This window comes from Silurus meridionalis, chromosome 25, assembly GCF_014805685.1.
Source record: "Silurus meridionalis isolate SWU-2019-XX chromosome 25, ASM1480568v1, whole genome shotgun sequence".
Taxonomy (NCBI): domain Eukaryota; kingdom Metazoa; phylum Chordata; class Actinopteri; order Siluriformes; family Siluridae; genus Silurus; species Silurus meridionalis.
In genome coordinates, this window is record NC_060908.1 from 6,965,215 (window position 1) to 6,990,662 (window position 25,448).

General features: G+C 39.1%; 1 protein-coding gene across 11 annotated transcripts; it reads right to left on the reverse strand.

Annotated features, from left to right (window-relative positions):
- On the reverse strand, window positions 1-25,448 carry slc25a25b (solute carrier family 25 member 25b). 11 transcript variants are annotated; one of them, XM_046839138.1, is made up of 11 exons: window positions 24,524-25,448; window positions 7,819-7,945; window positions 7,621-7,708; window positions 7,326-7,361; window positions 6,754-6,865; window positions 5,469-5,627; window positions 4,647-4,799; window positions 4,426-4,533; window positions 3,816-3,983; window positions 3,238-3,388; window positions 1-2,825 (listed from the first exon to the last, which is right to left on the reverse strand). In XM_046839138.1, the coding sequence occupies exons 1-11, from the start codon at window positions 24,833-24,835 to the stop codon at window positions 2,641-2,643; spliced, it is 1,599 nt and encodes a 532-aa protein (XP_046695094.1). In that variant the 5' UTR covers window positions 24,836-25,448; the 3' UTR covers window positions 1-2,640. The 11 variants fall into 11 exon arrangements, with proteins under 11 accessions (XP_046695094.1, XP_046695096.1, XP_046695095.1 ...); XM_046839140.1 differs by lacking the exon at window positions 24,524-25,448 and adding an exon at window positions 14,549-14,894; XM_046839139.1 differs by lacking the exon at window positions 24,524-25,448 and adding an exon at window positions 10,407-10,723.

The window sequence follows — 25,448 nt, forward strand, 5'->3', positions numbered from 1 at the left end:
TTGGATTGAAATATGAATATCTTTATTGAATTTTGTTCTCATATAAACATAAATATACTTTATACATTTATTCACTTTAGGCATTCTGTCAGGGACAACACAGACTCCAGTACACATTTGCATTGATGATTACATTTCAGCTCATTTGAACATTGGGGTCCAGATATGACCGTGTATTTCTGATTAAAGGCTCGGAAATCGGACATACCCCAATTCAGAAATGCATTTCTCTTGTCGTGTAAACAGCACAGGACCACAGTCACGAACCAGTGGATCATTGAGTCACGCAGCAGTGAGAAATGATCTTATCCAGTTGTTTTACTGCATCCTCAGACACTCACTGGATTTAAAGCAGCAATCTAGCATTTTTTTTTTTTCAGTTTTGCAAAAGCAGTACGTTTAATAAAAGGCTACCAGACGGTGGCTGCTGAGAGTAAGGCGCTACATAGCATACACATCAGGCAGTGTGTTAATGGTGCAGCTTCTTTTTGTAGAATTTTATCTTGCCTAATATTGAAGTACACCATCAATCGAATGCCATTCAACGAGCACTCATGATCAAGCAAATCACTTCTAGCATACAGGTTGCCTTCGAGGGAGGGAAAAGTGCAAAATGCAACAGAAGCCGAGGCATCCACTATGAGGCAAAGCCGATAGTAAAGCCCTGTTCAGTATTCTGCTTTATAAAATCTACACCACAAATACATGCATAAAAACAATAGGAAGTAGTTAAAGGAGGACAAGGAACATTTTTTTTTTTCCAGATTAGTCCACTTAGAAAAACACGGGTGCAGAATCCAAACAGTTTTTTATGAATCTGCAACTAGTTTCGGTGTGCAATTTTAAAACCTTAAGACAGACACTGATTGGGCTAATGTTAGAAATGATGGCTTTCACAGATTCTGGTATGGATTCCGACACAAGCTGCTGCCTTTCACACCAAATATCCTCCACTATACCTGCAGGCCAAATAGAAGCTCACTTTGAACTTGGTGGATCTTGTATTGAAAATGACACAGCTCTTAAAGTTCCCCTTACAACCACTATATTAAGAAACTCTATTGCTCCATCTGATGAACCCACAATCTATCAGTAGCACAAAGCAAACATTGAAAATTATTGGGACATCTCATATGTACATAATTGTTTGTAGTATCCCTCATCTGTGGAGACGCAGCTTTCTTTAAGGCTGCAATGCATTTTGGGAACGCTGTGGTCTCTTACGTGGCACTGACGCCTGAGCTAGTTTTACATTTGGTCTGTCTGGAGGACACTAAACTCTTCACCCATACACAGGATTATATCCAAAGTACACATGTATTCATATTAACCTATAGGCATTTTTTAAAGGATCTTCTATAGCAAAAAACCAAAACAAAAAAAAAACAAAAAAAAGGTTTTTTGAAGTTACTGGTTCATACTCTAGCAATGTCGTCTAACGCACGTCTAACATGATTAGCCCATTTTGTTGTCCATAAAATGCACTTTTCAACCCTCTTACAACATTATTTTAAAATTAAACAGCAACATTGAGTAATCATTCAGTCTAAAAATTCAAATGTACATCCCATTGTGATCCTAAAGTTCCTGAGGTTCTTTTTTCTCTAATCAGCATTGATGTCTTTTCTGTTCACAAAACACAATAAGGACACAAGACATGCTTGCGCACTAACACTGCGTGAAAAACTAAACGGAAAAAGGCGAGGCTTCACGTAAGGTGCAAAACAGCAACTTGATTCTGAACTGAAATAGAAGTGAGTTGATTCCAGTCATTGGATTTTCCCACTACATTCCACCCCTGTGTTAGAAACACAACATGAACATTTAACACCTTTCAACCTAAACCAGTCCTTCATCTAAATTGGTGAATGTGATTCGTAGCTGACAAGCCAATTATCAAAGGTGTGATAACGAGCGCAAACATAAAACAAAAGAGTTTGTACTATAAACTTTGTACTAACCACAGAAAAATGTGTTAAATCTGCGGTTCTTTAAAATTAAATAAATAGATGTAGAACATTAACACATGGAAAAAAAAAACAAGACATTATTGGTTTTGTAATAAAAAAAAAAAATTCTAATGAAAGACATTAAATATCAGCTTCACAGACTGCTGTTTCTGGAGGAATCTGGTGGTTCTGCATGGGATAACACTTAAATGACTAATAAATTAAGTAAGACATTAATGATAACAAACGTAGTGCTTAAATATAGAAATTGGAGGGTAGGAGGTGGTGCGCTGGCTCTTTAATTTTAAGCCCTTTGCTGCCACCTACTGGATTACAAGAGCACAAACGAGCAGCTTAAGACTAAGTCTCCATTAAGACACCACAAAAAGTGGTGCATCTTCTTGGTCCCTAGTAAAACAGGTTACTACAGTCTGAGCGTCCTAGGAAGAGTAGATGCACAATTCCTAGGTGTAATAACATTGTTTACATCCTGGTTTGGGTTCTTAGTGTTTATTCTTAGTGTTCTTTTTTACCATCCTCCTTGGGCCTTCTGGCATTCACAGAATGAGAACATTGACTCAAACCTCAGGTCTCCCCACCCAAGATTGCCTGTCCTTTTTCTTCTCAGAGCCAGATCCATTTTGCATCCCAACAAAAACAATAAATCAAAAGGAAACGACCTGCCAGTCTATCACCGGGACTGGACACCCAGTGTGGTTTTTAGATGTTCGTACACCACATAGCTGATGCTGACTGCAGGGATGACCTTCATGAAGTTGGGTGCCAGGCCTCGGTAGAGCCCCATCGCGCCTTCTGTCCGCACAATATGTCTAAACAGGCTGCTCATGGACATCTGAGGTGCTCCATCCAATGTAGCTGCTGAACAGAGAGAAAAGGGACCAATAAGATTGTAGAACATTAACATATTGTACAGAACACTGGAGAACATTTTGTTGTACAGTGGTAAATGCACCCTTATGTGGAATCTCATTTTGAATTTCTGCCCATGCCCAACCAACCAATGTATCAGTGTATCGTTAGAAAGTGTGACATGACCTATAGCGATCAATACAGTCCACTGATCACTGATTGACAACACATGGACGTCTGTTTACACTAGATATGACGTCAAGATGAAAAGTCAGTGTAGCGAAAGTAAGGGCTGCGTGAGTGAGAGTGAATTCGCATCTACGTCAATAGGAAGCAAAAACAACAGGCGTGTACAATCCTGATTTCTGTACAAAAATAAAAACACATCGTTTACTTGTACAAACAAATTAATCCTCACCTTGAGCCTGCATTCGCGTCCTAACCAGGGCTAAAGGGTAACTGGCTAACTGGCCGCACGTGCTGGACATTGTGCCACAGGCTAACAGGACAAACACACCAGGATCTGCGCTGTCTGTCGCATACCTCTGTAGCCATGAGTTCTTCAGAGTCTGCATGCAAGAGAGAAATCAAAGGAAACATCAGTCTCTTAGAAAATCATATAAACACTTCATTCTAAACACTTAAACATAACACATTTGATGGATTGCAATTAAATTGTAAATATAGAATATTAGTGTTTGGTGCTTAGTATTTATTTATTTCATTGAACAATTCTATGGACACATTCTAACGCTTTTTAACTGCACTTTCACATTTAGTGTATAAAAGATACAAAGGAGCAAGCCAGCATTTTTTGGTACAACAAACCTTACATTTCAAAAGACAGAGAGAGAGAGAGAGAGAGAGAGAGAGAGAGAGAGAGAGAGAGAGAGAGATGATGGCTAAAAAAGCTGGAGTATATTCCTGTCAATGTAAATACATTCTTTTCTCTGTTCTTTAAAGTGGTACACTGATCATTAAGGAAAAAAACATTACCTCATAGACAGCCAGGTCTATTCCAGCGTAGGGAATAATGCCGAGCACATTTGGGATGTAGCCCTTGTAAAACGCTGCTACGCCCTCTTTCTGCAAGATGTGTTTGGCACAGTCCACAATCCCGGAATACTGACCGGTCTTTCCAAGGGCTAGTCGAGTCTTCAGAACCTTTAAGAAACATAAGGGTCTTGGCTTAGACCTTTTATATATATTTTACACCGTTTATTCCAAATAATACCACAAATGCCAGTCTATTAACATGTTGTATAGTTACAAAATACTCCAAAATACCTGATATAAAAAAAAAAAAAAAAATCATTATTTTATTACAAAAAAAAAAAATAATAATAAAAACTAGATTGTCTACTACATATCTTACTCCAAAAATGTATAGTCATCCGTACATAATGAGCAAGCACAAAACATGTCATGGTTTTAGACAAAGTTGAAGAATTACGCCTACTTTATGGTGGCTTTGGTAATGGAGCTGGCATTTCAAACCAGGTTCAAACCATGGTTTTCTCCATTCACACCTGTGCAAACATCTGTCAGTTCTCCAAACAGTTGGACAGTTAACAGCATTCGCACACATACTGCATTATCCTCTCACCTCCATTGGGTAGATGCTGCTCTGCGCAATGGCACCAGCCAGTGAACCTGCAACCAGCCGCTCCAGAATTCCCAGCGTCTCCTGTTTGCTCCCAATCAGCCGCTTTATCTGATAGAGATAAGAGCAAATAATCACTGAATGACTTGCAACTGAAGCTTTTACAGATTCCTGCCCAACGTTGATCTGATTATACACAGGGAGGGAGGTGATCCCGCTCTTACCTGCTCATAGGCCATGAACTTGATAGCAGATTCAGGTGCGATCTTTATGACGTTGATGCCGTTTCCTCGCCACAGCGACCGAATACCTCCTTCACGGATCATCTGAGAGAAACCACCAGCCATACACATGGTGTTCACACGAGAGGAGTGCACCTAAAAATATCAGAGAGCAAATTAGTGTGTGCATGTTAAGAAATCTGGCAATTACACACAGAAATCAGTCAATTTGCTTCTAGATGCGAGTGAAGTGCTTTGTTGTTTTAGTTTTTATTTGGTTTATTTATTTATTTTATACATTTTGCTCTGTTGTATCCTAGCCACAAATGAGAGCTAAGAGGGCTTCACTTTTAAGTTTGTCCACTATCCTTGCAAAAAACTTTTTTAATTATTTAAAGTTAAAAAGATAAACGCCATCCAAAGTTCAGCTTTCAGGTCAAGAGGAATTTCATAATACATTTTATAGTCATTCATTTGTGTTGCCTGACTAAACAGAGACAGCCCTTAAAACCTTTGACCACATGCTTACCTTACTGTCCTATAACTACAGCATATGAACTCTGGCTTACCTTTCCCCTACTTATTCATCAAACAGTCATTATACTATCAATTCAACATCCCATAATTATATTCTTCAATCTTGTGGTGCACCCCAGCAATCTAAATGACACACAATGTTGATTGAAGTCAAACCTAGTTTTTCTTAAGCGTCCCTCTAAACCTTTTCACAACCATGGGCTGAGTAAAAACTTTTTTCAACAAAGACTTTTCTGTTGCGCAATCCCCAAATAGTATTGACCAGTTACTAATCATCCGATGATTTACCTGCATGAGAACTTTGAGTCGGTCCAGCGGAGCCGTGCAGGTGCGAGACACTGCGCCAGCTCCGCCACCTGCCACCAGGTGTCGCCACCACATCCCAGTCTTCTTTTCCTCTGCCGTGAACTCATCAGGCACCATCAAACTCTCCCCTACATCAAATATCTGCAAGAAGAAGAGAGCAGAAATGTCAGCCATATAGCAGAATCTGAATTTCAGACAAGTACTCCATTACTGCAGGTTGCTGCATTCAGAACAAAGTGGATGTTGGACCACAGGACTGTCCAATTCTTGATTAATTGGACATTACAGCAGCTCTCACAATGCAGTAGATTATAAGATTTAGGTTATTGAGCTCAGTTTCTATAGTAACAGCTTATATTCAGAGGCAAGTATGAGGGACACTTCACATAATCCAAATTAAATAATCTAATGTGTTGTTTAAAATCATTCTGACGGTTATTTCATATTTATGGTAGAAATTTCACAGGAGGACACTATGATTTCGCTGTCATTTTTATCTTATTAATTAAAAAAAAAAGTGAGGAAAATAATAAATTATAATAATAAACAAAACTGGTGAGACATCAACTATTAATTAGCTGTGCCACAAGTGACGTCAATATAATGGTCAGCAAATTGCCGTGGTGTAGGAGGAATGAACCACCACCTCATCGTGTCATGTTTTATTCCTTACTTGAAGACTTCAGATATTTAAATGAGAACCACGTGTCCTAGGGTCTGTTTCTAAGTGATAAAGACAGGCTGGCTTTATCAGAGTTCCGTGTACTCGAGTACTGACGCCACCAATCTTGATTTTAATTGCCACTTTGTTCTGCTAAAGTCCTGGTATTAATTATATAAACATATACAAAAAGTTTTTCTTAATGGTTGGACATCTAAAGTCAGAACAGAACAACGCTGAGCGGTTCAGCGTAACAGGATTACATCTGAACACTGTGATCCTGGGCGACACTTTATTTAACTGGAGCAGAACAGCTGTAAATGACTCTGGACACTTTGTCCGAGTCCATTAGATTTTACTCTTTCAAAAGTAGAAAACAGTATCAAGTGAAAGCACAAATTTCATCACATGCATTTTCATGCTCTCATAAGGTCAGAGGTCATCTCAGGTCAACAAAAGTCAAATGTGCTGCTTTCTTTAGTACTAAATGTACAGAATGTTCAAAAACATCAACACCTATAATAATCCTGACAACAAAGTTATAAAAGAGAGTAAAACCCTATCAATTAATCTATCTTTTCATAAAAAAGTCCAAATGTAGCTTACTGTTGAATGCTTCCAGTACAGGATGATCTCTGGGATGTTGTCTGCAGGATGAAGCAGATGGTAGTCCCGCCATTCGTTCCAGTCGATGGTCATTGTCCCATTCTTGTCCATGCTGTTCAGGGTAAGAAGATACATTTAAGATTAAAACCAACATCCAGATCCGGTGGTTAACAATTAAATCTCAGACGTCTCGGAATCGCCACAATCTTCCTGAATCCTAATAGCCATGAATCATGATGTCTCGTTCGCAGCTACATCGATGGAAAACAAGTTAATAAACATGCACTGAAATTTTAAACTCAAAACCCCTTTCTGAGCATACAGCCAATTATCTCCAGACCTCCATAACATTTACTTGTGCGTCAATCAAAAAGAACCCCCAAAAAAAAAAAAAAAAAAGTAAAATAAATTTAAAAAATTAACATTTTAAAAAATTAGCTACTTACTTAATCCTCATTTTAAATCTAACTTACAAAGTAAAATAAAACATTACAGAAAGAGCAGCAAAGAAGTGAAAGCTGAGGCAAGCCAGGCATATAGGGACAGAGAGAAGGTGAGGACAGATTACTTACTACATTATGGGAGCAAATACATGGCCCCTCCTAATTCTGAGAAGACACACAGAAGAGGAGGGGCAGAAAGACAGTGTGTGAGGAGTGAGACAGAGAGAAACGGGGATGCAGTGGGAGAAGGACAGAAGCACAAAACGTACACATACAGAGGTGCCGGTTCTTACAGGTCTACCTAAACATACTACTATATATTTTACACATCCAAATAGATGTAATTTACTATTATTACTAGTTGCTAATATTTGCATACGAGTGTGAAACCCTGCGAAACAAAGTGTTTAAATGGTGAACAGACCTCTTGAGGATTTTCTCTGCCTGCTGCTCGGAGATGTGGACCCCCAGGTCTCTGAGGGACTGCATGATCTCCTGCGAATCAATGCGACCTTTATAAAATAAAAAAACAAAGGTGTGAACATTTTTTCAGTAAATACAACATTTTGACACAAACTCATGCAAATGTTGGAAAATCTGCAACAAAACACATCCTCCTTACCGTCATTCTTCTTATCGAGACTTTTAAAGACCAGCCGTAGCTTCTTTTCGTGGTCCCTCAGGTAATGCACAAACTCTTCAAAGTCCAGCTGGCCATCCAGGTCCTTATCTCCAGCTTTCACAATTTTCTGAAATGACACAGTGTGCAAAATAAGGCAAGTGGAACAAAGGTGAGGAAAACATCCCACATAACGCACTAGGTTGTGGAAGTCACAGAGATGATGGATTTCAGAAAGCCTTTGCCATATGTGCTTTGTTTGGCCAAGGTTCCTTTGAAAGGTCTGCACACCATCATAGCCATTAGCACTGTTTGTACCCAGCAGCAATCCAAAGTTCATTTAGAGGTAATGACGAGGGCTTTGGGGAGGTTGGCGCTTCAAAGGAAGTTATACTGGTATGAATGATTGAGTTTAAAGAGCTTGAGGAATAAACAGGAACAGAGATGGGGGATTAATTTTTAACTTCATGTTCCGCTAAGTGAATGACATCATTACATCATACATATTTATTCCACTACTACCAAGAATATGGCATTTTTCCAGATATGGCTTTTTTTTATAGCAGTTTGACAAAATAAGTGGAAATGTTTAACTAGTACATACATACAAATAAAGGCCCTACTAATTCTCTTCACTGAAGTGGCAACTGAGTTTCAGTGATCCTTGTAAGAAAACTGGCAGTAATCCAGTGTTTTCTCGTTTTAGGATAAAGATGGCACCCTTGTCACGGGTATTCCATGAACTTACAGATGTTATCATATCTGACATAGTTTGCCTTTATTTTGTGTTCAGCTCAGGGTTATACAACAGACTCCCTGTACATCAGCACTTTCACAGGCCTGCTATCAGCCGTTTACACAGTATGTCCTGAGCGGCTTTTGAAACGTTGCACAATTACTGAACTGATGAACCCCAAGAGCTAAAGGCACACAGTAGAATTACTTTACCAGAACCAATTAACCTTTTCTTACAAATAGAGACCTGTTAACCTTGAAGGCAAATAATGAGTCAACCTTGAAATGGGGTTTGATGTAAAAGTAAATATAAAGTAAACATTATAACAGTATATAATTTCTTGTCTAATGTCTTTAATAGAGGCTGAAGTGGTTCCACATGGCCCACATTTTCCATTGTATCTCATACCACTCGTATATCAAATCTACTCCTGTTTAAACTAATCATTTTCTAATGCTAATTTCCATTAAAGTTATAATAATTCTTTAATTTGACACATTGTAACATTGAGACAAGATGAAAGCACTGTCCAAACGATTACTAATAAAACACAGAATACCGTGGGGAGGGTTTTCCCAGGGTATGTTATTATCAACTTATTTAACCGTGCCAATCATTCCAGACTCTTTCGATGTGCATTTGAGTAAAACCTCAAACCAGTGAAGCTGATGTTATAATGAAGAGCTGACATACAAAATGCGTAAAGGTTTGCAGGTCAGCACTAAATAACTAGTTAACAGTGGTGAGAATTGAGTCGGGCTAATTATATGGCACTGAACCCTAAACTGGCTGCATTACAGGGCACCATTCTCACAATAACTCAAAGTATACTTGATTTAAAAAGCTGACCAAATTACTAAGGCTTGAACTGGGATATTATGAGAGTTAAAACTCTATAGACTAGTAAAAATACGACTGGCATTAACCGGCATAAACTAGTTATCCCAGGCAATCATAGCTTATCTTGATGATCTAAAATACAACTACTATGCAGAAAGCAGGAGAAAAGCACATAATATAACCTGATACATAATTTACATAATTTCAGCCACGATGCCTGGACTTTCTCATATTTAACTTTTCCTTGTTACATTCTGAACATAAGAGCTTATATATTTTTGATCAGACACATTAAGTTCAGATTAGACGGCGCCTTAACACACAGGCAAGTGGGTCAAGGTAACATCAAGATTAAGATACGGACACCTATAAAAATCCGTCCCGAACAAACTCCATGGATCCATGAAGCCGATTACCAGAAGATGAGCGCAAAACTGATCTAATTTTACACATTTATCCAGTGTTACAATCAGCAGGAGCGACCGATCTGTGTGGAAAAGCTAAAGGAATCAAGCTCTGGTATAATTAAATCACAGACTGGCATGGTTTATTTAAGAATTCGCACAAATCAGTTTTTAAAGCATTTCATCAGTCTTGCCATAAGAAGCACGACAGAGCAACAAATCAACATACATCACACCATACAAGTACATTTGACAATGGTTTGGACGATACTACGATCAGGACAAGTGTAGAAGATTAACCTGGTCTAATTGTACTGACCGTGTTAATGCTGTTAATCTGAATGAATGTGATGTCACTGTAATCCGATTTAGGGCAAGAATAGGACTGAAGTACATGCGTAACTGAACACAGGTAATCTGGATTATCCTAAATACCATCATTACCCCCGGGGATGAATGGAGAAGAGGCTAGACATGTGACCATGTGACTTTCTCTAGACATTACTGACATCATACTACTTACTTAAAAAAAGAAAGAAAGAAAGAAAGTTTGTCGACCGAACGACCAAAAAAGAAACCAAACTGAAAATGTTAAAAAAGAAAAGCCATACCTGTCTCCAGTTTCGATATGTGTTAAACTCCTGAGACGGAAGGATTAAGCTCAGTTTGAAGAGCGGATTCAGCGCAGCCGGTAAACTGTTCGACTCGAAATATTCACATTCAGTCGAGAGAGAATCGGCCACAGGCACGTACAGACACAGGCACAACATTATTTCAGTAAAAAAATAAATAAATAGTATTTATAAATAACCGGTTAAATAGACGTTAATAAATACAGGCGAATTCAGAACCGTAGCTCTGCGCGTGGGAAAACCCGGCGAGCGCACGGACGTATAAGTGGGGCTGCGACGCGTGTGTGGGCGGGGAATCGGTCATGTGATTGACGGAAACTCGACTCCGATTGCGCACCTCGCAGCCGGGTGTCGCGCTCGCGCTCGCATGACGTCGACACCGCTCATTGGCTGCTCAGGTTACACATCGGAAAGAAGAAACGCACAGCATCGGGGTCGTACTTGGGACAGTTTAGACTGCTGTATTTGATTTTTATTTTTTTAAATTGCAAACAAATTCATCATAATGGTACTGTTATTAAAAAAAAAAACGAATTCATATAATGTAACATAAAAACAAGACTTACTGATATGAATAATGCTATTTATATATTTATAATATTAATACAATTATATTAAATTATTATTTTATTTTTTTGTAAAGCCCTTATCCTGGTCATGGTCTTCGTGGATCCACTCTGGGAGAGTCAGAATTTACAACATGGAAAGGACTCCAGTTCATTACACAACACCCTGAAAAAGACGTACCAGTGCCAACTGGATCCCACTTCATGTGGAGTTTTGACATTGGCCCTCCTGGAGTGTTTAAAGGCTCTGGCATGGAGAAGCTGGTGTTGGTTCTGTGATGATCGCAAATGTTGAGCTATTTTATGAGTTGCTCAGTAGCTCCTAGTTTTATTACAACAATGAATGAACAATGTAAAAGACTGTAGAAAGAACATTACTCATAATCCTACACTCCAGTGCTCATGTTAGTTCTCACTCTCCAGTCTTCTGTATTGTTGAAAGATTTATGATCACACTCTTGATGTCACCCAAATGAGGATGGGTTCCCCTTTTGAGTCTGGTTCCTCTCAAGGTTTCTTCCTCATAACATCTAAGGGAGTTTTTTCTTGCCACAGTCACCATGGCTGCTCATCAGTGATAAATGCACACCATTCACCTTAACTGTTAATTTCTGTAAAGCTGCTTTGAGAAAATGTCTGTTGTGAAAAGCGCTATAGAAATAAACTAGACTTGACCCTGAAAAACACTTATTTACAGGCGATTTAATGCAGAAAATCCACCTGAGGAAGTGGGACCTGAAAAACCTACATCAGGGGTGTCCAATCTTTTCAACAAAGGGCTGAAGTGGGCGAAGGTTTTCATTCCAACCCAGAAAGGGCCATGCCTTATAGTCATTGAAAATGAAAATCATTAGATATAAACAGGTATAATTTGGTGTGGCCCATGCCCGGTTGGAATGAAAACCTGCACCCATGACCTGATTGAAACTCACATGAACAAAGAGACCATTCAAAGCTCTGCATTTATATTATTCTGGATTTGGGATGAAACCCAGGACTGTTGAGCTATGAAGCAGTGATATCCACTGCATATCGGCACCTCTGAGACTCTGTGCAGGTCTCCATCTAAGTGCCATAGCTAATAACAGCCGAACAGATATTTGATACAACCGAAATTAAGCTCCCAGAAGTCCCAGAATGCAGCTCGACCAATTACATTGGTGGATCGGAATTAACTTCTACATAAGGTAGTTTTAATTCACAATTCATTTCAAATACTACCAGAATTATTTACATGCTAATTTTCTTTTCAATTCCACATAATAGTTAAAATAAAAGATATACTCAATGCCCAATGCTCCATATATGCCACCCAAACACAAAAACCGGGAACATTAGATGACGTCACACCAAACTGATCAACCCTCCGCACCTCCTACTCTCACACACGAATGTTAATTTAAGCCCCTAAGCAGCAGGTTAACCTTTTTCCTTCTATCAGCTCATAGGTGATACTCATCACTATAAACATTATAAATTCATAAAGCTTGAGGTAATCTCTACATAGACTCGAAGTGCAGAAAGAATACATTAACCTTTGTCACAACTCAACATGAATAACGTTCTCATATATCTTTTGTGAGCTGTATATGAAAGCTATTTGAAACGTTTTACCCGTGACCTAATGTCGGGACACCGACACATACCCTGATGCTGCACTTTTTAAACTACGGTCCATTCAGGAGCTGAAGGAAAACAATGAATGGGTGAGTAATATTTACAGTGACAAACGGATATTGACAGGAAACAGGTCATAGGTTTGTACTTTTGTTAAAGTCAAGCTACATGATGAAGAAAGGCCAAATTATGTAATAATACTGCTCCTGTTACACATACATACTGTAAAACTGAAATAATAACAATGCTAAAAACAAAACAAAAAATTCTGAACTAAGCAGGCAAATCCAAAAAACAGGATTCTTTCCACCAATTTGCTGAGATTAGGGAAATGAACACAATTCTGAGAAATACATGGCCAACATAACAGGATCTAACATTAATATCCAACATACAGCCGTATCCAATATCCCCACTATGTCCAGGGCTTAAATGTGTAAGGATATTACTCGATATATAGCAGATATGAGAATTAGATCACTTGCTCTTAAACTGATTATAATGATTATTGTAGCCTTCATTTACATTGTCTGCATTTTGAGTCTCCTAACATACATATAGGGGTATGAAATGGTTACTCCAAGCTTCAGTGAAAGTAGACATCTTTAAGTGAGAGATGTTCCTTCATTAACAAAGTGATCATAAGCACCTGCTTGGTTTAATTGGTTAATCACACTCCTGACTCTGATCCTACAAAATCCCTGACTGCAAAGGGACATCACACAAAATATTGATTTAGAATTGTCTTCTGTTTGCTCACTATGCAACCTGATAAAAGAAACTTATATATATATATATATATATATATATATATATATAGCACATTCTTACTTTACAGCATTTTTTCACACCTGCCTAAAACTTTTGCACAGCACTGTATGTGATATAAATGTGGACCTTTATTCCTCCACCTAAAAGGCATTTCTTAAATTATTAAAACATGAAAACCTGCAGGCACTTTTTCAGTTGCAACAGCTCTTTAGTTGGGAATCACCTTTAAGCTGGCAGCACTGTCTATCCCCTATCACCTTGTGTTTAATGTCTGGTTGGCTCTGGAAGCTGTGCCAATTTGAAACTTGAATCATAACATTCTGTCCTAGTACGTTCTGGCATTTTGCGAATGGATATGCCCAGCTTCACGGTCATAAAAAAAGCATGCTGGTGAACATATTTTAAGCGGACACTGTGCCTCAGGTTGTTTAATAATAAAATGGTATAGAATAGAACATTTATATTTTTGTCACTGTGCAACACAGAGTATTCACTGAATCCAGTGAATTAAAAAAACTTATTTCAAGCTAAACCACTATTACATTATGCATATGCATAATATGTACACGTACTCTTGATCATGATCACAGGCACATGATGCACATAATACATTTTCTACCTTTCAAGTACCATTAACACCTAAGCCCATTTAAAATCTTTGGGATGTACTGGAACATTAAATGGATGCCAGGCCTCCACACCCTACATGAGAACCTGACTTTACTAAAACACATGTGGCTGGAAAAAAACCCTCCAAAATCTAGTGAAATATCTTCACTGAAGAGTGGAGGTAATTATAACGTCTATAGAATGCATCTATCTATCTATCTATCTATCTATCTATCTATCTATCTATCTATATATATATAGAGAGAGAGAGAGAGAGAGAGAGAGAGAGAGAGAGAGAGAGAGAGTACACTGCACTGCTGGATTAAACAGGTCATGTATCCTGTAAGACGCAATTTTATCTTTACGTTTTTTCTGTTTGCAATTTCTTCCCGGGATCGTTGAACAAACTAGTTCTTAAGGGAATTTATAAAACTTCCAGATGCCAATATTATTTTGAAAATAAGTCCTAATAACTGATAAATCGAATATTAAAATTTCAGACAATTAAACATTTTTTTCCCCCCAAACATTTTTCTTATACTTTTGAAATAGCAATACCTCCTGAATTTCCTTAGGGGGCGCCACTAGTATCAGCATTGTGGTTTTCTTTGCTGGCGTTTGGCCATCCTCCTGCTTTTTCCCAATTGAATCCACTGGCATGCTGTGTTCCTTTTGCCTGAGATCTGCAACATTCTTCTCATTCTTCTCAGCTGTCGGTGAACCTGAAAACCACTGGCGCATGGACGACCACATTTCTGGCAGCATTTTTTCCTAAGATGTTACAAATAACTGGATTTCCTCCAGGAGATGTCTCAGTTTCAGAAAACAGACACGTGAAATGTGTAACCGTCCTTAATTGAATAATACAGCTGTTTCAGTCGATCCTTAGCTTTTTAGCATTCACAAATTCACAGATGATTAGGACGAGGTAGAGTGGGTCAGGAGGATGCCAGAACACTGCAGCTTCCTCAACACTCACACATACATCTCCAAATGAGCTAAAAATTATAAAAAAAAACACCAGCTCTTTCACATTTCAAATGCAGCCACAAATGCAACTATTATATCGGATTAAAAAAATAAATAAATGCCCAGCAGTTTAAAAAAAGAATCGGGTATCAAATGAACAATTTATGATTTGATCAATGAAACAGCAAAAGAGAATCCTCACACTGCCTTTAAACGAGTGATGAATAACAATATGCAAAGCAATCTTCTCTTTGTCTCTCTTTCTCCCTGCAGCTGCTCGTCCTGGTCAGTCCCACGCCATCCACCTCCACAGCCGGCAAAAAAGTGATGCAGGTTGGAATAAAAAAAGGCTGTAAAAAGCTGCAAGCTCACTGCAGCCTTACTGCATCCTATCAGAATCCAGCACACTGCCAAGTCCTGCCTCGAGAGTTCTTCTACAGCCAGTGAGAAAACGGCAGACTGATGACTAAGAGATCAATCTATGGATCAGACCATTCAGCAGTGTGGAAATGTGCTGACACTTTTCTTTTTTTTCTGAAACGTTCCTCTCTTCTTTCCCCTTAGTCACGCTGTCATTGTCAGGATCTCCATGGAGATCCCCGGGCAGTAGGCATGCAGCCGGAGATTCTACAGACGAAGACCCTTATACAGCTGTGTGTGTATGTGTGCGTGCGTATATAGAGTATGTAATTAAATGTAATGTATAAGTAAATATAAAACATGTACAAACTAAATATTAAATGCAAATACAGCAACTTATAACAAACACACCTGCCAAACTCTCCAAAATAAAAATACACGCTCGCTCTTTAAAATATACTCGATAGATAGATAGATAGATAGATAGATAGATAGATAGATAGATAGATGGATAGATGGATAGATGGATAGATGGATAGATGGATAGATGGATGTGTGTGTTCTGACCACAAGATCAGCATCCAACCTGAGTCTGGAACTGAGTCTGAAGTGGTGCATTAGATTGCATTATTTTTGCATATTAAAGATGACCTAGACATGCCTTATGTGGCAGCAAGACATTGTGTTCTTTGGTTTTAGAGATGACGGAGATTTTTCTTTAATAATGTATTACTTGTGGTCTAGTGGTTAGGATGCGGCGCTCTCACCGCCGCGGCCCGGGTTCGATTCCCAGTCAGAGAATCAAACCCAGCCATTAGGGTTGCACAAGCCAGTGCACCATTAGTGCCGGACCCAAGCCCGGATAAATGGGGAGGGTTGCATTAGGAAGGGCATCCAGCGTAAAAACATGCAGATCACAATCACGAATACAGACGATCCGCTGTGGCGACCCCTAATGGGCGAAGCCGAAAGAAAGTTTAATGTATAACTCGCACACCCACCCTTAATCTCCAGGTTATAATATTTTGGCAAAAATATTCCAGGAATAATGTGTCTTGATTTACATTGTTGTATCATTGCAGCACTGTAACATTTTAATTGTATCTTTTGTCAAGTTGTAAAATGGAGACTTTTTATCCAAATAATCATGGGGGATGAGCAGTCATATCTAACTACAAAGCCTATTAGCATCAGTAGGAGAATGATGATAGTATGATTATTGATGGCATGACTGCGATATCCACAAACCAAACCGGGTATGTTATAACTATGGGAAGATGAAAATTTGTGTGGAGGAATGATTAGGATGATCATGATCGCAGGACAGGCCTTTCACAGTCACACATCTAAGTTTAGTGGAATGGGCATTGATTCCCACAGAGACATGCCAAAATCAAGTGAAAAGCCTTCCCAGAAGAGTTGAGGGTTTTTATTATAGCAAAAAGCGACTAAATCTAGATTTCCAAAAGTACATAAGGGTGTGCTGGTCAGGTGTCCACAAACATTTGGCCATTTTGTAAATGATTGTGATGGGGTGTATGATTGAAAATGGCATGAATGGGAATGGTACAAGTGATATGCGTCAAATAAGGACGCTCGAAAGGATTAAAAGCAGTCCCTGACTGTGCTTATCTTATCATGGGCCAAAAACATCCAACATCCGACAGGTGATTTGAAGGGAAAATTCCAGAAACAAAAAAGAAGAACCTTGTAAATTTAATAAGTAACCATAGAAAAAGCATGAAAACAATCTCTACTACTATTTTAAATTTTGGTACTTTGCAGATCTTCTCATTTTGTAAATCGCTTTATATAAAAACACACTGTGCACATACCACACAGTCTTCTTTGTCAGGGTTGGTAAAGACATGACTCTCTACACTTTCCTACGTTCACAATGACGGCTTTCATACAGAGGCTTACGTAATAAATGTACCTCAGCTAAATAGGTCTAGGTATGAGGGAATGTTTTCAGGAATCTGAATGATTTTGCCTCTGGGCCTTTTGGATCATATGAATGATATCCGAGGTTAAATATTCAGCATTATTAACCAGGATGAACAGCTCCACAGCTTTCTATTAGCCATGGGTGCCCTCTATTGGCTATTCAAAGTGTTTCCATATTCAATCAAAATGCACAAATGTGTGTTACAAAACCTAAAAGTACTGAAGATTTTGTTGTTCATCTTGCAATATAACCAACAGCAACTTTGGAGTCTCTGAACTTACAATGATAAAGTTAGAAGCAAAGGAAATGTTTTAAAATTGTACCAGAACATGGCAATTAAATAAATTAAATGACATGCAATTGAATTTAGAAAAGAAACAGACTTGTACACTCCTGGTCCACCAGCGAAAAGTCAATTTTCAACATGCTGTAATTTTTTTTTTCTTCTAGGCGCATTAGTGAAATGTAAAAACAGATGTCCACTCAAATAACACACTAAAGCAATTGATGAGGTATGAGCACGCCAACATGGGGACCCAAAATAAAACACAAACATGGTGTTTCTTCACATCACGTTAACTGTTTGTTGCATTTGCTGTACATATGGATATAAAAACTCATTCACACTATTATTGAAAGATCACAACTTCAAATACCAGTTGGGCAACAGCTGTAAATGTCTGGGAGTCTAGGGAGCAAAGCTGCCTGTGCTCCATTTGTGAGAGAGAAGGGATGTAGCACTTTCCTGTCAGTGGTTTACACTGTTGTCATGTGACAACATGAAAAGTTGCAGTTGGCTGGCTTCAGGTGTCTCAGAGGCAGCACATGTTAGCCTTTACCCTCTTATAGCTATCATACCATTGAGAATGTTGGCTGCTGGATGGGAATTGGCAAACTACCACATTGGAAAAAAAAGAAAATTAAACAAAAAGATTATTGTGTCTTCCCAAAAGGTGTCAGGCGCCTATGATCCTTGGATGGCAGCCAAGCCCAGGGTTGACAGAAGCAATATAAATTGGTCACAAAGTTCCTTCTAGCCAAGTTGATGGTGTGAATTCTAAGTAAAGATCCATTCCAGGAGAAAAGCAGTAAATTCTGGGAATGGAGCTCTGTTAGTATGTTCAACACATTACTCATAAAGTGGCTAACAGAGCGGAAACACCGTCCCTGATTCCATAGTGGCTAACAGAGCGGAAACACCGTCCCTGATTCCATGGATTCTATTACACACCCACGTCAGTGCAGCTCAAAAACGATTGGACTAAACTGGTCGATTAGTAGGGTAGTGGCGTACTACGTGGAAGGATGAGTCAGCCATGCAATAAATTGAGCGCAGTAAATAAGGTCCTATAGTGCTTACTCGCAGCAACCTTTGTTGCCTAATGATAACTTGGCGAGTTGAAAAACACAGTCTGTTTTGTTAATGAAGATGTATTATGCCAACTAGCAGAATGTGCTTTTTCACAAGTCTAGGACTGGGCATGGGCTGTTCATCTTGTAACAAAGAGTTGCATGAAATTGTGTTTTCAGTGTCATTTCGTAGCATTCACACAACTTTACTGCCCATATTTCACTTTCTGTTATGATACGTCCACATTACTGTTAAAATTTGATAGATATACAACACTGAACGGCTCACGGTCCTGAACTGAATCAGCATTTTGTTAGCATTTTGCGTCTAATGTGATTGTACTGTTTGAACACCGGAGGTCTGAATTTGTGCATTTAGAATACAGGAATCCCGTTTATTTATTTCGAAACGTAACCCTGGGGAATAACTGTATTCTAAATGCACAAATAAACCATATAAAAACCGTGATAAACAGATGCCACCCCAAAAAATATATTTTTTTTATTGTTTAAACCGTAACTCATTCTCCCACACACTTTAAACACACACAGAAAACATTTGCAGGAATATAGCGAGATAAATTTTGTGTAAATTGGTAAAAATAGAGTACACTGTATCACCTTTACAGTGAGTACATGTACAGTATACAGTTCTGTAGTAGCGTAGTTTATTGTTTGAAGTGTCCTATGACGTCAAAAAAGTTACGTCACCGCATTCTATACTTTCTGTACTGTATTAACATTTTACTTTATTTTATAATTAATAATTATATTTTTATTAATAAACTTTCTTTCGGCTTTACCCGTTAGGGGTTGCCACAGCGGATCAGCCGCATGTTTGATTTGGCACATGTTTTTACGCTGGGTTAGGGTTCCTAACGCAACCCTCCCCATTTTTCGGGCTTGGGACCGGCACTAAGGTTTATGTTATAAACACCCTAACGGCTGGGGTTTGTTCCCTGACCGCGGATCGAACCCGGGCCGCACCGGTGAGAGCACCGCATCCTAACCACTAGACCACCAGGGAACCCAATTATGTTTTTATTATTACATTTCATTATTTCAACATAAAACGGCATTAAAAAAAATCCCTATACGTTTTTGGTCTATAGTGCTATCTGCGAGAGACCGGAAAAATCAGCATAACCAATTAGGTATGCGGCAAATGCAATTCTGCGATAAACCGTGGGCCCGAAATTCAAATTACTTTGATTTACACCGATAAAACGGCATCGCTTAATATCAGAACGAAAAGTTCAGTCATAATTTGTCTTCATTCAAATTTAGTTTGAATTGAATTTTGAAGCCAGTTTTTCTAATCGAAACATGTCTGAAGTTTTTCGTCACATCTTTATTACATAGTGGTGCTAAATGCACTGTTTATACAGGGCCACATGGTGGTGTAGTGGAAGCCACCTCACACCTCCAGGGTTCCCGGTTCGATCCTGAGCTCGGTTACAGTCTGTGTGGAGTTTCGCACGTTCTTCTCATGTTCATGTGGGTCTCCCTCTGTGTTTACAGTACAGCAATGCTGTAAATCTTGTGATACAGTACCAAGAAGGAAATTCGTTAGCTTAATGATAAGTTTAATAAGCAAAGGGTAAAGTACGGGGGATACCACACACACTTACAAACATGCACACATTCACACACCTTCAAACACAATGCATATTGTTAAAGTGGGAGGAAGGGCAATGGTTCAGCACCTCTTTGTGTATTTTTCCAATAGTCTGTGTCCCATTCAACAGGGCTCAGTGTTAACACATGTCCCTTCTGACTTCATTAATAATTGTTAAGGGGAACATGTCATCTGGCTGTCCAGAGCCTCAATTCTTACATCTCTTTTATTACACATTCAGTAACTAATTGTCCTTTCGTTATGTCAAATAATGCTTACTCGCGTCATTGCGCTGTGAACCCGAGTAGCTTCAGCGTGCATCTGGGGCTGAAATGCAATTTGCAAACCCAGTTCACAGAAGAATACTCAAAAAAAATTTTATTTGCAAAGCTTCTGGGTAAGCATGTGACAACAGTTCTCGAACGTCAGCACAGCCCGTCTCCTGAACTCCGTTTGCATATGAAAAGGCAAATTCTCTCTTTCAGCAATTACCTCAGGCACATCTGTTGGGTAATCTGTTTAAGATTAGCGTGCGAGAACTTCCTAGATTGTTTAAAGTCTTTTGGTGAATTGCTGGTCAGAAAAAAAAGATTTGAGTTCCCAGTTCAAGTTCACCAAAGACGGCAAAAAAACGTCAACGGAGAAATGCTACAAATAAGAAAATAAAAAAATTTAAATTCTTTAAAATATTTTATTATAATTTTATAACTAATTATTATTATGTAATGTATATATTATTCATAATGTATATATCTGCTATGTTTTGTACTCTTTTCTGGCCACATGATACAGAATAACCATGGTTGCAATCTGATTGTGCTCTTTTAGAAACAAAAACTTTGTGACACAATACAGAGCACGCTGTAGTCACTAAAGTTTATATGAGATCCTTTTTGTTATTGTTTGTTAAGTAACACATTATGCACAAATGTATTTGCTAATGACCTGCAGAAAAATGTTTGCTGCTCTGTTAGTCAAAAAGTCCTATCGTAAAAGTAAGCGACTACTGGCCGGGTTTATTGACAAACCGTCCCATACTCTCTATCAATGCTGGCTTTGACACTAGAGCAGAACAGCACAAGCTGCTTTTCTTCCCTTGAGATGTATAAACAGTAATGAGCTTTTCCTGTCAGAGCAAAAAATATCAAAAGTGGTTGGTTGGTGGATAACTTTAGAATAGATGACCTGAAATAAAAGCTGTGAATACTGACTGAGATTCAAACTACTAACCAAAGTTTTTCCATTACACAAATTGGGCTACGTGATACTTCAAGTCCTCTGTGGTTGACATTGTTTGCACGACTAAAACTCTATCCTGAGACTAGAACATCGTGTCAGAACGGAGTAAATCATTAAATCCATATAATGCACCCTTCATCGTTTTTAATGCTAGAACATGTTTAACAAGCCTACATGGGAACATTGAGCCTGGATGCTTTCCCAATGGGCATCTGCTCTGCCCTACTGAGTGTTCTCGTTATATTACACTTATGTGTTGAATCCTGAGACAAAACGCACCGATCTAATCTTAGTGTTGCGATTCCATTTGGACGGTAAAGGCGGATGTTTTCGATTGATGGATATGATAATTTCATACGACAATGTTTTGGTAATTAGTAACATTCCTAAGCAATGTCTTACCATATTTGGGCACCAGATGTCAAATCTGTGTGACCCGGGGACAGGTAATGATAAAAATGAGCTGCGAAATAAAAGTAAAAACAAAATAAAGAATTTGCAGCCCAAAATGCTGCATGCAGTTTCTTTCTATTAATAATTACTCTTCTGAAATGACGGACGAACCCTGCAGCTCTAGGCATGAAGAAGCCTCTTGGTTCACATAGAAGCATGACAGGTTTTTCTAAACACTTATGCCAACATTGGCAGCTTTGAACACAATCAGCATTGAATACATCAGTGATCTCTACACTGCTAACAGACAGCTTTTAAAACTGAAAACAGAGCTTTTACAGCAGGGACAAAAACTAAAGTCAGGATTTCCATTTCCCAAAATTGATCTCCAAAGCTGGATATGCCATCTCTGTACCACAAGGCAGGGTTACCTGGTGTATGTGATAGAAACCAGCCTCACACCAAACCAATACACACCCATTCCATTGCCAGCATCTCAATCTATAATAAATAAACTTTAGAATTGAAGCTAATAATAAAGTTCTGGCACAGCATTGTTAAGTAGCATTTTTATCTGCCATTGTAAGTTTCGAGTTTAAACGGCCCTGAATGACTTGGATTGCCATAACGATTTGGAACGCTAATGATAATATAAACGCTATTTATATAGCGGCTGACACTTCTGTTAGAGCTGCTGTTACAGAAAATGAATCAACAGCTTCTGACCAATCAGATTTGAGAATTCTAAAGCAGTTATAGACATGCATTTACTATAGTATCTAATTTCTACAAACTTGTGTAGTGTGTAATTCTACGTAGTACATGCATGTAGCCTATACCTTCACTGGTTGTTAAAACAAGTAGAATAATTTATTTGACCTCTCATTTCAACCACCCAACCCACAGGAGTGATTCAGAAAATGCCCCTGAGGAGGCGTACATTTTTGTCAGCTTCTGTTTATTTATGACTCGTGATAAAAACAAATTTCGGTCCCACTGCTCCTCTACACCGACGCTTCTGACTTTTAAATAGCATTAACTAGGAGACTACATCCAAAAACACAACCAACCAGTGGGTCTACATACTGGTGTATTCTATGTGCATTATGATAACTTTAGTACTCATTATATATGAGACATATAGAAATAATGTCAAATCGAATCCAATCCAGTATTAGAGACGGGTGTATACCCTGATACAGATGCTCAGGGTCTGATTGTTATATTCATATCTGATACACTCATATCAGAGGCATGTTCATCCTCTGCCATTGTCATTGATCGATGAATGGCCCAGTACAGAAATTAAAATCACTCAGCTGTAATTTTATGGCGGTCCATTTCCACCGATAAATGGAGTGGCAAAGAATTAACCGTGCATGACGGATCAACTGTGCATAGCCAACAGATGGCCTACAGTCAGAAAACGTACTATGTGCACCTATATGGTGTCTACCTGATGAAACGAGCCAGGCAGCTATAATACATAAAATGGCCATTAAATGTACAGTCTCTAGAAATGAGTTCTACTCTTTTATGGTGTCTTGGTTAACCTTGTTGAACGACCGGACATATAATACATCTGATTGAAAATAAAAAGCTTCGACTAAAATTCCTCACTCCAGTGTTTCTCAACCATTTAGTGTCTGGAGGTGAATCCAAAACGACCTCAGAATTTCACATCCCTCTCCCGCTGGACTCCCACAGCAACCTAATGTTCTGCCCTGCAAACCCTTTTGCTTGTGTTGGTTTGTAACTTTATAATAACCGAAGACCAATCAATTGTGCTCAGCAACAGATGGTATACAGTCAGGAAAGGACACCTAGTGTGTTCACCTATATACCTGAAAAAAGTCTAAAAAATGTTCTCTAGAAATGAGTTCTTCTACCTTTTTAAGGCTGTTATAGTGTCCCGGTTAATTGTGGTGTACGACTGTACAGATGCTTCCTTCTGGTTAAAATGCATACCGTCTACTCCTAATCAAATTCCTCGCTAAAGAGTTTCTCAACACTTTAGTGTCTGGAGGTGACTCCAAAACCGACCTCACAACCGTCTCCCTCTAGACTCCTAAATCACACCACAGTTCTGTCCTGCAAACCCTTTGGCTTGTAATGGTTTGTAACTTCATTATAACTCTTCGACCTATCATGCTAGATTTGTTTTTGTTCTCTGCACCACCTTTCCTTTAAGCCAATATTTCTGACAACTTCTAATACCAGTGTGATAAAGAGCATCTGTGTAAAAGAGTTGATGAATAACTAGCTGCTATGAATCATGATACCATGGAAGCGTGATATTTTTAGGCTCAGTCGTCATACCGTGTAACTGTACTCTAAAAGATCTATCAACTCTCCAAAGAGCTCCTGCATATCCATAATATGTTTGTGGGCCAAAGAACCATCTAGCGGTCCATCCAAAAGACCATCATGAGAACCATCCAAAGAGCACTTATTCTTCCTAAGGGGTCTTATTAGCATGTTTGTGTTAATAGGCTTTAACACATATGTATGAGCTCTTCTGGATGGGTCCTTGGAAATTACCTTTGAAGGTTCTACCTAAGAAACATGTTAGGAGATAACCTTAGGAGATCCACTTACACTTCTTTGTGTGTTTGAAAACGACAAGCAGTGTGCGTGTGTTTCCTCTTCTACTCACCCTGAGCTCATGCTCGGTTCGATGGAGCCCGAGTTTCTTCAAGCCGATGGTCAGGTCGTTCACGCAGATCCCTCCGTCTCGGTTCACGTCCAGGATCTGGAAGAGGACTTTGAGGCGATTCTCCTGCTGGGGCCCGCCGCACGCGACGCACATGTGCGGCTCGTCTTTCGAAGCAGCGATCCGGGCGCTAACTGCGGCATCAGCTCCGCTAATACCGCCGCCCGGGTCCGAAAGCCGGTACTCCTCCGAGCTGCACTGGCATAGAACATCGCCCAGGATGGGGGAGGCAAACGAGCCCTGCTGGTGCATCATGCGATATAGAGCGGATTGTAGCCGAAAAAATGAACTAGTCTCTGTCTGTGTGTGGGTGAGATAGTGTGTGTGTGGGTGAGAGAGAAAGAGAGAGTGTGTGGGTGTGTGTGTGTGTGAGAGAGAGAGAGGTTTCACGGAATCCCCGAGACGTTTTCACTTTTGCAGTCCTGAAAGTCGCTGTACGAGCTAACCGGCTAGTTTTACTCTTCTATGATAAAAAAATATATTATTCACAAATATTTGTGATAAAGGAAAAAAAAAACTTTTTTTTCTACAAAAAAAAACCCCCACAACCAAATTCCTCCTTTTTTCTTGAGCTCCACAAAAGTCCAAAAAGTGTTTTAAACAGGTCCTGAGTGAAACCCGTTTAGGCTCCTCTGAGAGAGATGAAGTGGATGCTAGCGGGAGGTTAGCCGGGGAAGAAAAAAAAAACGCCGGTTTTCACACCGACAAGCACCAAATATCGAATTCGATAATATCAGACTTTTTTGTTAAATATATCCTGTGACACATTCGGAGAATAAATGTCCGTTCCGGTTGAACATCGCTGGATAATCCGGGTCGAACCGCCTGTTTGCTGACAGATGATGAGAAAAAACGCCGGTAGAGCGGT

Excerpts from the sequence above, each read along its gene's own strand:
- slc25a25b (XM_046839138.1), bottom strand. The coding sequence starts at position 24,835 with ATGATGCACCAGCAGGGCTCGTTTGCCTCCCCCATCCTGGGCGATGTT. Across the intron at positions 7,362-7,620 it reads GCAGAGAAAATCCTCAAGAG|AATTAGGAGGGGCCATGTAT; the intron begins GTCTGTTCACCA and ends GTGTCTTCTCAG. Across the intron at positions 2,826-3,237 it reads GACGCGAATGCAGGCTCAAG|CTACATTGGATGGAGCACCT; the intron begins GTGAGGATTAAT and ends TCTGTTCAGCAG.